Source organism: Budorcas taxicolor, chromosome 10, assembly GCF_023091745.1.
Source record: "Budorcas taxicolor isolate Tak-1 chromosome 10, Takin1.1, whole genome shotgun sequence".
NCBI lineage: Eukaryota > Metazoa > Chordata > Mammalia > Artiodactyla > Bovidae > Budorcas > Budorcas taxicolor.
Genome location: NC_068919.1, coordinates 49,678,999 through 49,693,968, shown reverse-complemented (window position 1 = coordinate 49,693,968; position 14,970 = coordinate 49,678,999). Strand labels below are relative to the sequence as shown.

The 14,970-nt window shown below is 35.1% G+C and overlaps 1 protein-coding gene across 1 annotated transcript in view; it reads right to left on the bottom strand.

Moving 5' to 3' along the window:
• The window catches only part of SLTM (SAFB like transcription modulator), a 43,282-nt gene that overhangs the window by 19,506 nt on the left and 8,806 nt on the right, over positions 1-14,970 (bottom strand). Inside the window, exons 3-6 of the mRNA XM_052646665.1 lie at positions 11,703-11,767; positions 8,884-9,081; positions 7,916-7,963; positions 206-233 (exon numbers count right to left, since the gene is read on the bottom strand). Of these exons, the coding sequence (XP_052502625.1) occupies positions 206-233; positions 7,916-7,963; positions 8,884-9,081; positions 11,703-11,767 (339 nt within the window). The remainder of the gene's footprint in view (positions 1-205; positions 234-7,915; positions 7,964-8,883; positions 9,082-11,702; positions 11,768-14,970) is intronic.

The window sequence follows — 14,970 nt, the reverse complement described above, 5'->3', positions numbered from 1 at the left end:
AGTTAGAACATGTCTTCAAGGTGTTAAAAAGAAAATTAAACCAATTAAAAAATAAAATCAAGGTGCTAACTTAACTCACTAAATTGATAAATTTGAAAATAAACTCATTTCAAAAATAAGATTTTGAATAAGGAATGCTTTATTTTCACAGTTTACTGTTTTTCTAAATGTCACCAATTTTTACTCTACTTAGCATCAAACATACCTTTCTCATTTTCTTCTTCCTCAGCATCCTGAAAGTCAAAGAATAATCAAATGTAAAATGAATTCATTTAAAACTGGATTTCAGTAACAGTACAAGATCTATCAAGTTAAATTGTAGAGTAATATTAATTAGAGACACCTATTACTAACAAACACAAGATATTCCAATCAGAACCAAAACACAAAGAAATGTAGCATATGTCTAATATACATGACTTAGACAAGAAAACAGGCAAATGTATCAACAGTTATATCAACAATAAACTGGAATATTTAGTTTCGCTACTCAAAACTGGTTTCAATTACCCAAATCTTACTCATATCAAAAAGTTGCTAGGAATTCCCTGCCAGGCCGGGGTTCAATCTCTGGTCTAGGAACCAAGATTCCACAAGCCATGGGGCATGGCCAAAAAAAAAAAGAGAGAGAGAGATGCAAAAAGCCACCAATAAAAAGCCTGCCCTGACTATTCCGCATGACTCCGTTCGAAAGCACTTTTAGGACATACTACTCAAAATGTACCAGAAAATATAACACGAAGACATACTTTTTCAAGGGCTGAAATGCATATTAATAAACAAAGAACATTCCCCATTTAGGCATCTCAGAAGTAAGAAGAATGACAAGAGTAGTTTCAAATTCTTCATTCCTTTCTATCTGTTAAAAGTGAATTCATATACTGTTTCATATACACACTGGTGGTCAGCCACTTTAAAAACGGTATTTGTGCTACAGGTAATCAAAACAAGTTAATAATTTTATTAAATTACTGATTTTAATTTTAAATATGTGCTATTTTAATTTTTATATATGTGACATGATGTAATCTAAAATTAAGCACGTAATGGCTTGAAAACAGGAATATCACAAGGAAGAAACTATTAACACCAAGCAAAATTCTGCAAAAATGACTGAAATTATAACAAGATAGAAACAACATTTCCCAAAATTAAAGATCATAACAAATATACATAGAATTAAGGTATGTTTTAACTTACAACTTTTAAAATAAAAGCTGAGTATAAGTAGATCATATTTAGTCAAGGTGGTGTGAAGCTACCAAATGCAAAGCCTTACAGTAGTGATTCTCAAACTTTGATTTTGTATCAGAATCTCCTGGAGTGACTGTTAAAACAGACTGCTGAGCACCAACACCACAGTTTCCGATTTAAGACTGGAGTAGAGCCTGGAAATTTGCATCTCTGCAAGTTTTAGTGATGCTGATGCTTTTGGTCCAGAGACTACAAATTAAGAACTATGCCTGAGAGTGACAGCCTAGCAGTGAAATTAGACTTAAGGCAAAATTAAACTGTAAACAAAATTTTAAATGCCATATGTATCTCCTAACACAATTTTAGGTTCATGTAAGTCCAGATTTCTTAAATATAACACATATTTTATCATATGCTCAGTTACATTTGGATAACAAACATATTTCTAAGAAATCATTTAAAATAATTTTTCAACTTCAAGTTGACATATATGTGCCCCATTTAGGGAAAGACCAATTGTTTCACAAACTAAAGTAATATGAAGGAAACTGAAAGCACTGAAACAATTAAGCCACAAGCTTAGTATGTAGACTAGTACAAAAGAAGATTACTAATTGGTAGCAATGTGACTCCTATTATATATGTCCATTATACTGTGCTCTAATAATCTCCTAATTGTTATACTGGAATTTAGTTTTAATCATTATATTTCTATTGTGCAACATTTGGAAAGGAAAGAAAAATGATTTGACAGGGTGGACTGGCAGGCAGTGGCAGCAAAGAAAGGATGAGTTATGCTGGAATTACTGAGAAGATCTTTTTCTCCCAAATTCTCTTTTAGTTTAGTAATTTATCTTAAAGGGATAAATAAACTGGAATATCTTCACTTTTACTTAAAAGAAGAACAAAAGAACTTAAAGAATGTAACTTGCTTCTTCATCTACTTGTAATTAAACAGCACACCACTTCTAAGTTATTCTTTTAGAGATTCAGTATCATTAAGATTCAAGGAAAAAAAGAAATAGTCAAAGTATTTGCTATTTTAAAAAACAAAATGTTTTTAAATACTGTGATGTAAAAAACAAAATCTTTCTGCTGTACTTTCTGACAAGTAGAAATGTTATTTCTAGCTGCTAAAACCATCAGTAAGGTTTGCCTTACTTTTGCTGCTTTTTAGATATCTATCCTAATCACTCAACAGGTCTTCTGAAGGGTTTCGTAACTTTAGTTTCTAAACGAATGGTAACACTAGCCTTATTACATACATTTAAATGCCCCAAGGAAAAGAATCTGAGCCAATTTCTAGAAAACAAACTGATTACAATGGGGATGGAGCGCAAAAACAACTAGGGTTAGTAGAAAAGATGAGCCACACATCAGTGCATATTTGCATTATATTTCTATGTGTAATAAACATAGAACTACTAAGGTTAAATCACTTCTTGCAATAAAAAAAACAAACCAAGAATACTGGGAAAATTCCCTGAATATGCACAACAGACATGATATGTGCCTTGTTTCAAAATAATCTTCCTCCACTGAAAACATGTTTTTTTAGAATGAGGAATATGGTAAGTAAGTAACCACCATGAAAAAGCATCCTTTTAATTAACTACTTTTTTAGTTTATCTTGAAAAAATATAATATTTCACATATGAAAATGAAGCAAACGCTTTATAATGTTCATGTTGTTTATCTTTGTAATGGGATTTACAACCCTTAAGTGCCAAAAATCATACAGGGGCGTATAGCTCAGAGGTAGACCATTTGAATGCAAAAATCATACAGAAAGCTTCTCTATTTTTATTTCATTCTAGGAACAGCAATGACTAATGATAAAGACAAACCTAGGAGTTACTTTCAGTTAACAGAGTGTTAACTTTCTACCCACTCTAGTACCTTTCCCAAAGGTTAATCTTGCGATACATGTACAAGTGCTAAGTAAGAAGACGTCTTCTGGAAGGCCTCCTCTCCCTTGACTTGTACATAAACACTGTATTCAGTCTCACTAATTTACAATAAACTGTCAAAATAACCCTAAACCACCAATTGCCTATTACCTTCCTGGAAATATGCTGAAGACCATAGGAAATAAGAAGTACTGGCACATAGTAAGTACTTAATAAATATTTGTTGAATGAGTTTACTGAATAAATGTACTGTAAGACAACTGCTGTTTTTAAGTGGAGGGACTTAACTAACTGCTCATTTTATGTAGGCAGAGGGTTTAACTGCAGCACTGTGTAAGTACAATGGAATTCAGAAAACATTTACTAATGTGGAGTTACTTGTGAAAAGAATACAGACTAGGCACCAAGATATGTAGGTATTTATTCTATCTTTACCACTGAAACAGTTTTACTCTGTGATATTGTGATCTTCCTGGGTCAAGAAGATCCCCTGGAGAAAGAAATGGCAACCCACTCCAGTATTCTCATCTGGGAAATCCCATGGACAGAGGAGCGTGGTGAGCTACAGACCATGCGGTCGCAGAGAGTCAGACTGAGCGACTAGACAACAGCACTGTCATCTGCCTAGGCGAACTTTACCTATAAATTAGGGACAACATATGACCTAAATAGGATACACAGGGCTATTTAACACAGCGGGTGTGAAAAGTTCTCTGTAAACAGTAAAACACCATGTAAGGGAAAGCTCTATGGAAGAGACAGAGATAAATCTGGCTTTGAGAGTTATACAGACTTCATATGGCAAAAAAGGGAAGGTACTTCGAGTTGATGAAACATTGGGGCAAAGGCAAATAGAAAAAATAATACATGATGCACTCATAGAAGATTGACAAGACTGAAACTAGAGGAAATTTTTAAGAATTAAAGCATTACTGCAGGTAAGACTTACAATGTTCACTTTACAGACACAGAAATGGACTAAGAGAACACACTTTGAAGTCACAATATTTTAAGTAACCAACAGAAGTAGAATGTGAACCAAATTCTACCTGTTTAAAAGCTAAAGCTCTAAGCTCAAGTCAAAGCCTGAAGACTGGCTTTAAATGAATAGAATACCTATATAAATGCACTTGCCTATTTACTTAATTTTTAAAGACAAGGAATAAAACAATTAATCCTGAATTTAAAAAAATTCACCAATAAGGGGATGGGTAAAGGGGACTTTTTTGAATGTATCCTTTCTTAGATTTGACTTTGGAATCATGTAAATATTTTTAAAAATTATAAAACTTAAATATCTAACTATTTTGAAATAATTATAGATTCACAAGAAGTTACAGATTAAAATTTTAAAAACTATACTGAACCTAAATATGTATTAGTTGATGATCATATAGAAAACTAATCTAAAACACACTGATTTGTTCATTCCTAGAGGGTATATCCTTTTAAGAGAGAGAACTTGAGTGGAAAAAACCTTACTTTCAGAAATCACACTGGTGATGGTGTTGTATTATCATCCTAGGACTACTGTACATATACTGTGAGATAAAGGAAATAATTAACTTAGAAGTATCCCTTATGAACTCAAAATCTATTTTATCTTAAAAGTAAAAAACCAACAAAAACAAATAAAAAACATTCTTTAGCACTGTACATTGAAAAGGTCTAGAAAATACGAACAACCCAGAGGCAATGAACACCCCACTCCTACCATCAAGATTATTGTCTCAAAATACCATTTACCACTAAAAGGAAGAAGTGGCTAATTACAGGTCCAGAGCAGGAAACAGAAATCTGAACCAGACAGCAAGGAAGTAAAGACTACTTGGATCACGTTGAAAGGATTAAAGAGACAAGCTGAAGAGACTCTCACTGGCCACAGACAGGACAGTCTGAGCATTAATAAGGATAGTAACTACAATGGCTTGAAATACACTAAAAATATTTAAATCCATGAGTTCAAAATGAAACAGAGGGACAAAAAGAAAAAAAAAATCAGTCACAATCAGTCTGATAGTGAAAATTGGTAAAGGAAAAATAATCAAACATATATCCTGGCTTTTCTTTGTAAATGATACCACAAGGTAACCAAATAATAGATGAGAAGGTTTTTTCCCAAGGAACATTCCAGCTAATAAATAAAGAAAATAAAAGAATACCACCACTTTGATTCATTAAATCAGTGCAGTACAGATTATCAATGACTGGTACCATCACCAAAAAGATACAGTCAGACATTATGTGTATCCAAATAGAAGAATACAACACTACCTATGAATTAGTTGTATCTCTTAGGGGGATAGGGACAGGGGTGTCGGAATCAGATCGCAAGCCTCAGGATCCTATAAACAACCATTTAAAGGAAATATACTAAACAGAGAAACATGTTGACTAAATTCACAGGAACATAATCAGCAAAATACAGACACTGGAAGCTCTATGAATGACAGGGGTGTCAAACTATGTAAGATGTTCTTTCTGTAGCTATTTTTATTGAAATAGCCATGTCCATTCATTTACCTAATGCCTGTAGCTGCTTTTACACTCAGTGGCAGAGCTGAATAGTTGTAACAAGTCGCTCAGTCGTGTCTGACTCTTTGCAACCCCATGGACTGTAGCCTAACGAGGTTCCTCCATCCATGGGATTTTCCAGGTAAGAATACTGGAGTGGGTTGCCATTTCCTTCTCCAGGAGATCTTCCCGACCGAAGGATTGAACCCAGGTCTCCTGCATTGTAGGCAGATGCTTTACCATCTGAGCCACGAGGGAAGATCCCAGGCCCACACAGCTAACATATTTTTCCACCTAGCCTTTAATGAAAAACTTTGCCACCTCTTGCTCTATAAGATAAACAACTCAATTTCTTTAACAAATAAAGTGGAGGGGGAGGAGATGAACAGAAAACCTATAGATTGAAAGAGGCCTAAAAGACATTTCAATCAATCAAAAAATCTCGATCTTATCTGCATCACACAAATAAAGATTCAAATAAAACTTTCTTAAAAAAAAAAAGGATAACTGAGCATTTGAAGATATTTTTTAAAAATCATATATTAGGAATAATAATGTAAAAAATAAAATAGCTCTCTTTCAGAGATATACACTGGATTTTTAAGGCAAAATATGTCTGGAATTTGTTTCAAAATAGTGTAGAAAAGAAAAAGTGAATGGAGGAATAGATGAAACAATACTGCCCTTGAACTGCTAAAGCAGAAGCTGTGTAACTGGTATACTCTGTGCAGTATTCCTTAACATGCACAATAAGACAACACATTCATTAGTCATGCTTAGAAGCATCAAAATCATGATGGAATGGAGATACATTCATATATATTTCTACATATTTCACCATACATCATTAAGGAAGAGGAGAAAAGGTCATTTTACTTCTTTGAAGATGTAACCTCCCTGACACAATAAGCAAAACCTGCCCTTTGATAAAAAGTAAATAAAGGTTCTTTCACTCTCATGATGGAATAGGAGAGCAAGGCCAAATCTAGCCCATAAAAATTTGTAAAAATTAAAAAAGGCACTCATTCCTTAAGATACTTCTGTTAGATTTTTATAATACATACATTATCTATTATGAGAATGGGGACACTCAGATGTAACCCTTCACACACTCCAACTTGTGCAACGGAAGGAGAGGCCTTTGATGAAAATTTAAAAACTTTTTGCCAATGAATATGAAGAGTTCAACTCTACCTTTTTGCAAATTAGTAATATCCAGAAAAGGTACTCCTCCAATTTGGGAGTTAATCTTCCTCATCTATTTTTTATCATTCAAAAATGAACATACCTGAGGATAGTATGGGGGGAAGTCTACAGACTTTCACTGTCCTAACATTTCCTTCCTGAATATTCCAAACTACCAAAAACATTTCCCCCAGAAATGCAATTTCTCCCATTACAATGAACACAGAGAACCAATATACAGTTTCACCAGCATTCCAAATGTAAGAGAGCTGGGGTAAAGAAGGAGTGACCAGAGGCAATCAGCTAAGCAGGCTATGAATATACACTGCATTATATACCCTTGCAGTAAATATTACAGTGAGGAAACAGCACACCTGATCACTATTTTTCCTAAATCTAGTAAACAGAGGGAATGGGAACCCCTATCTCTATTTGAAAGTATGCTATTTAAAGAGGGTACATGAACAAGGTATTCTTGAGTACACAAATGGGAAAAAGACAAAGGCTAATTTTTAATACAGAAATTGAGCTATAAATGTCTGTTTATAGCATCTGTACATCATGCTTTAAAATGTATACTATGCATATCACATAGACCAAAAACAAAATCTAATACACAACAGAAATCATTTTCTACACATACACACACACCCACATGTATACACATATCCCAAGTAAATTACTTAAAACAGATTTTTATCATTCTTATACTATATTTATCATAGGGGTGTTAAATTAACAAAATTTTAAAGCTTTAATAGGCTATTAGTACTTTTAAATGATTTATTTCATACCAAAGTGACCACAAAAAAAAAAAATCAAGGAGTGTGAAGGCTTCCCAAAACACTGATAACTAGACTTATGTTTTAGAAAAAGGATAGACTGTTTTTATTTTTGAGAATGGTAGGAACCTTATTTTAATAACTTCCAATTATCTCCACAGCAAGAGAAATTTCAACCACCAATTTAAAGTATTTTGTATATACCATGTAGCTCAGTATTATATTTAAGGCAATTTTATGAATTAAATAATTTTCAAGTCAAAATGAGATTCCTTTTCCAAGCCCTTCCACCCAACAATATCATATTCATAGGACTAAATGTAAACTTACTTGGGCTGTTAGAAAGGTATCATCTTCACCTTCTTGAGCTTCAATTTCCTAAGTAAAAGGGTATACAATAGCTTTGCTTTACAAAATATCTGGGTAACACGAGAATGCCTTTATGCTACACCCGATTATCACTTGCCTCATGTTCTGTGCAGTGTCTATGGATACCATGGGTATTAAGCCAATGCTTAATAATTCAGACTATATTTTTATGCCAACATAAAAGCTTAGTCACATTGATAAAAGAATTAGAAACCAAAAAACGAATTAGAAACAAGTCTTTCATGATCCCTTCATTTATTAAGCTAGGTAGAACATAGTGTTCTAAGCATGAATACTGACCCCCTATTCCACTGATTTTCTTAAGTAGTACTAACATGCTTCAAAGCAGGACAAATGGTCTATTTCATTCAAAGAAAAGATTTAAAAATTATATCTTTAAAGCTTTTAAGTTAAACTTTCATAAGTAATTTCCCCACCCTTGATAATAACCAAATAAATGCAAATTAATGTTTCTACATCTACTAAAGTAGGAAAAAAAAACTTACTATCTGGTAATGTTGGCAAGGTCAGTGTTAAATTGGTACACTCTTTCATAGTGGGATAGTAAACAACTTAAAACTTAAATATCCCAAATTAAAAGAGTAGCTATCAGACACCCAGAAAACAGTCTAGTAAATTACGATGTAATGTATGAATTTTGAAGTCATTATATATTATGTGAAAATATATAGACTAAATAGCAATTTGTAACATGATAACTACTAGGTAAAAACATATACATATGTGGAAAATAATAAGCAAAAATTGAAAGGTCATCTTAGATTGCAGGATTCTGAGTGATTTATAAGTAACTTTAAAAATATATTTTTTGAAAGTTCTGTGACTTCCACATTGAACTAGAAAAATATTTTTTTATTATTTAGTACTTAGTTTAACTGTATCACGTTTTAAAAAAACTGGCTAAAGACCTGACTTTCGATGTCCTCTTTTTCTATATCTTCTACTGCTTCTGCCTCTATTAATTCATGAGCTGTCTTGTTCTCTTCTGCAGAAAGCAACTCCTTGGAATGCACGTTTTCTTCTTCATTTTCACCAAATTCTTCAGAGTCCTTCAGTTCGTCATTTCCATCTTGTTCATGTGCCTCTTGATTCTCCAATTCACAGTCCTTTTAATGGTAAGAAAATTTGATACAATTCGAGGCAAAGTACTGCAGGCTATCCACCAAACCTTTTTGTAATTTACATCTCTAAATGCTTTCACTTCTATCATATTTTGACATTACTCCCAAAGTCAAAGTTCAATAATTTTATATTACGTACTAACTGTGCCTTTAAAATCAGAGGGGGGTCTAATACCAAGGTCATTATACCATGCATCTGAGTTCCCAAATCACTTACACTGAAATAAATATATGCTAATTGGATTGCTCTCAAGTTCCAGTTATAATATTTACCAAGTCACATCCTATGAGCTTTCCTATAAGACATGGCTTCAAAGAAATGACTTCTTTTTTCTACACGCCACAGTTTGGCTTACCTTCAAAGACTGTGGACATCTTATACATGATAATATAAACTTTATTTCTAATTTATAATAAGGAATCCCAACTGTTACACCAATGTCTGTTCTTACAAATATGCAAATAACTAATCAGTTTTGAAATCTACCACCATGCCACAAAGCCAATTAAACAGGGGAACATAGATTAGGATTCTCTCTGTGAAGCAAAGAATATTGGTTAGCCTCTTAAAGTTTATGGATATAAGGGTACCTCAGTAGAAATAAAGAAAAGCAACAATCAGCCTAGTTCCCTCTCTCATTAACTGCAGACAAAGGGTTAAAAGCAATGGACATTCTTCCTCCTTTCCTACTCTCATGGTGAGATTTAAAGGAATTAAACAACAGATTTAAAAGTTTCTGGGTTAAAAGGGGAAAAGTGTAGGGGTGTAACTATTAATTATTCATAGAGGAACTGCAATGAGGGACTAGAAATTTCTGGGAAGGTAGGCACAGAGAAGAAACATGACTGTGTGGAATGTGCAGTGCTTGGGGAGCAGGTCATCGCTGGGACAGCAGGTCTAACCAGCTTATTATCTGCCTATGAGTGGGGGGACACTGGGAACTGACAGTGGAGGAGGTGGTTGGTTATATGATGCTACAAGAATTGGTACAGAACAAAAAACAAAACAAGGCAAGTCACTGAGGGAATTTCACCTACTTTCAAGTGACAATTTTGACTATTCTCCTCACCTACAGGTAGAAGTAATTTCTATAGTATTCACATATCTAAGCAATAGGTGATATTTACCCACCATCATCACTGTATAAATTCCAAAATTACCAACTCTGAGAAACAAGGCAAGTATATCCACTTTCTTTCTATCATATTTACCACAAATGAGGATACCTCCAAAGGGAAAAAGAAATATAAAAGTAACGATACATTTAAATAGAATTTTGTAAAAGTTCTTTTGTTCTTTTAGACATTATGACCAGGTTCATTTAATAATTACACAAAGGCATCCTTTGTGGTACATATAAGACAGCAATATTACATCTCCTCATAACATTTTAAATGACTGAAACATTTTTGTGCACTGAAGAGCTGACAAGAAGTTAGAAATTTGAAAACTAAAAGGGTTTTTACTAAGTCACAATGTTTTTCCAGCTTATGGATAGTTCTGACTTAATCATACACTCACTAGTGAAGACAACTACAGAAAATGAGAGCAAAGGAATAAACCTAGTGGAAGATATACCACAAGGATAACAAAATACAAAGACTGAACACCCCTTAAAGGCTCAAAAAAAGCCAGTTATAGGCATGTAATCACCCATTTTAATGGATCCCTGAGCACATATTTCCTGAATTACCTGACTTCAGAGCTAACTCCTCAACCAAACATCTCTTTCTCTCCGTGCATGCCGTCAAAGTGCAAGATACAAAGAGTGAGGTACATGGTGCCTGTGCAGCCTGTGTGTGTGGGGAGGGAGGAGAGTTAGACGGTAGGAAATGAGTGAGTGAAGAGACATGGGCTGACTTCATGGCGGGCCACACAGACATCCGAGATGTTATGGCAGTATGACCTAACTGTACACAGAAACCAGAATACATGTGGTGTACATGTATGTAATTTAAAACGAACTATGCTCATTAAATAACTTCTGCAAATGCCACACTACTTAAGACCTAATGATCAGTCAATAGATCACATTTCATTAAAATGAGAACAACAACAATAAAAACTATGATTAAAAGTAACAGTATATTGACCTGCCACAACCTCAATTAAAATTACATACTCTGTTCTCCTAGTTGGACATTCTTAAAATAAAATATATTTTTAAACCAATAAAGACCTGGCTTATTTATCTTTAATGGGCAAAACACATTTCTTAATCTGATCTTCACTAAGTAGCAATATATCAGCAACTTTCTCCTTTTTAAAGACTGTATTAATCTGATTTCTGTATATTATTAATATATACAAAAGCTAAATGTGATGGGCAGTACCCTTTCCAGGAACTAAGGTATCAATTGTCCTGTACCTGTTCCTCTGGCCCCTATGTCTCCCCAAACAAACATTCTTTGCTTTGTCTCATTTAACTAAAGTTATTTATTATATTTCTCAACTATGAGAATTAGTAAGACTGACAATATTATTTGTCTCTATACCTATTTACCAACATATTTCAGTGTCTATTGTTAAAGCAAAATGCATGAATTCCTCATGCAAAATACTAGGCTCAAAACAGACATCTTAACCTGTGTAATTAACACTTTACCTTGACAAAAGCATCATCTTCCACAGAAGCATCTCCACTCAACTCATCTGCTTCCTGTTTTTTACCTGCGAAAGAAGGAAAATGGGCTAACAACCAATATTTTATTACTTTAAGAGCAAAAAACATTCAGACAAGTTTACCCCGAGGTATCACTCTCCACTCCCAAATCATCTGACAAAGCAAATGCCAACTGCTATAAAACACCTGGCCCTAGCTGTCCCAAACCAAAAAAGAGAAGCTTTATGAACAATGTCATGCTGTTGTTGCATTTCACTGAAATAAACTGTGCAAATAATTAATCCTGCATACGAACCCATCACCTTCACTGACTTGACATATGAGATCCATTTTTCTTTACACCAGTCAAATTCTCTACCTTCAATTCTCCCAGAAGTAGCATCAACTTTCAACAGTACTCTACTAACTGTATATATAACCAGACATCTGATAGCTAAATTCAAGACTCAGATCCCCCATAAAGCCCTCCTAAGTTCTTCTTGTCAACAAGCTTTCTCTAAAATAAAATTCTCACACTTGACACCTCACAATCCATGATCAGCTGATGATATACTCCCTTGTTCTGTTGGGTACCTCTTGCTCACCATTTAAAGAAATACCTTAAGTACAGTGACTGCTTTTATGCTTATTTTGTGTTTCTCCAAAGGCCTAAATATTAAGTAGTGCTTTAACATGATAACTGATTTAAGGCAAGTAGAAATTACTTCAGACCAAAAACTGTTAACAGCTTCCAGATAGACTACAGGCCTCCCTGACCCAACCCTCAACTTCAAAACTTTGAAAATTGGTGGTTGGAATTCTTTAAATGTTTTACACATACACACATACGTTTTCCACAGATCCAAGGCTAAAAGTGCCTCACACACACACGTTTTCCACAAATCCAAGGCTAAACATGCCCCCCCCCACACACAAATTTTCCACAGATCCAAGGCCAAAAGTTTGTGTTTTCAAGCAAGTCCATAAAAATCTACTTAGATAACCCATAATGTATGAGAAATGCTGTTTTAAAAAAATCACAGCTGTTACAATTTTACTATTTTTTAAAAATTTATTTATTTTGAGATGTTAATGGATGTCTTCTCCTGAAGCCAACTAATCAACCTTTCCTTGGCCTATAACAGGAACTGCCACATACCTATCTCAAGCTTCCATGACCCCAGAGGAGAGAGAGTTCGGCTGTGAGGTAACTCTAAAAAAAAAAGTTAGGTTAACTCCCTTTCCCATGTCTCCTCACCAGCTCCTATCTTCCATCTAATCCCAACTGGAAATCCTTTCCATGAATGAGAGATAAAAAGGGAACAAGATACTGGTTCTTCCAGATATGTGAAAAGATGAAGGGTAAAGAGTTTTCTTTTATCCACTGAGGTAAAAGAGGTCTTCATATCCCTGAGGGCTTGAAACAAAAAAGAAACAAAATGTGGAACTTAGTGGCATTTGTATTTTAGAGAAAACACAAATTAGAAGTTACTACAAGGGCAATGAGGGAGATGTTCCTTCCTTAAAAAATGAAACAGTATCAGGTGAGAAAGAGCTTACTAAACTGTTCTATCACAGATCATAGAAAAAGCAAGAGAATTCCAGAAAAACATCTGCTTCTGCTTCACTGACTATGCTAAAGCCTTTGACTATGTGGATCACAATAAACTGTGGAAAATTCTTAAAGAGATGGGAATACCAGACCACCTTACCTGCCTCCTGAGAAACCTGTATGCAGGTCAAGAAGCAACAGTTAGAACCGGACACGGAACAACAGTCTGGTTCCAAATTGGGAAAGGAGTATGTCAAGGCTGTATATTGTCACCCTGGTTATTTACGCAGAGTACATCATGCGAAATGCTGGGCTGGATGAAGCACAAGCTGGAATCAAGACTGCAGAGAGAAACATCAATAACCTCAGATATGCAGATGACACCACCCTTATGGCAGAAAGTGAAGAAGGATTAAAGAGCCTCTTGATGAAAGTGAAAGAGGAGAGTGAAAAAGTTGGCTTAAAACTCAACATTCAGAAAACAAAGATTATGGCATCTGGTCCCATCACTTCATGGCAAATAGATGGGGAAACAATGGAAACAGTGACAGACTTTATTTTCTTGGGCTCCAAAGTCAATGCAGACGGTGACTGTAGTCATGAAATTAAAAGACACTTGCTTCTTGGGAAAAAAGCTACGACAAACCTAGACAGCATATTAAAAAGCAGAGACATCACTTTGCCGACAAAGGTCTATATAGTCAAAACTATGGTTTTTCCACTAGTCATGTATGGATGTGAGAGCTGGACCATAAAGAAGGCTGAGTGTCAAAGAATTGATGCTTTTGAACTGTGGTTTTGGAGAAAACTCTTGAGAGTTCCTTGAACTGCAAGGAGATCAAACCAGTCAATCCTAGAAGAAATCAGTCCTGAATATTCATTGGAAGGAGTGGTGCTGAAGTTGAAACTCCAGTACTTGGCCACCTGATGCGAAGAGCCAACTCATTAGCAAAGACCCTGATGTTGGGAAAGATTGAAAACAGGAGGAGAAGGGGACGGCAGAAAATGAGATGCCTGGATGGCACCACCGAATAGATGGACACAAGTTTGAGCAACTCTGGGAGTCTGTGATGGACAGGGAAGTCTGGCGTGCTGCAGTCCATGGAGTTGCAAAGAGCTGGACATGACTGAGGACTGAAATGAACTGAACTGATGCTAGGAAAGATTGAAGGCAGGAGAAGAAGAGGACGACAAAGGATGAGATGGTTGGATGGCATCACCAGCTCAATGCACATGAGTTTGACCATGCTCCAGGAGATGGACAGGGAAGCCTGACATGCTGTAGCCCATGGGGTTGCAAAGTCAGAAACGAATGAGTGACTGAACAACCACCACCACAATATAAAACCTTAAAGCTTTGAGAAGAAATAAAAGCTTTTTAAAGCTACAGGATTCCACCACCCACCCCCAACACCCACACCACCAAATAACCTATAGAGCAGAGCTTTTGAGTGATATTCCTTCAGATCATTTGCAAATACTATTTACTCTTTATAAATATAAAATGCATTACAATTTGCAAAGCACTTTAAAAAAAGTTCAGGTGATATTTTTCTAACACCCCACAGTACATAGGGCAAGTAATCACAACTTTACAAAAGAGAAAATGAACCAAGGTTACACAGCCTGCCCAAGGCTAGTAAATGGCACTGTCAGACCGAGAAGCCAAGGCTTCTTCATTTCCAGGACTAAAATTCTTTCCACTTCATCTTACTATGA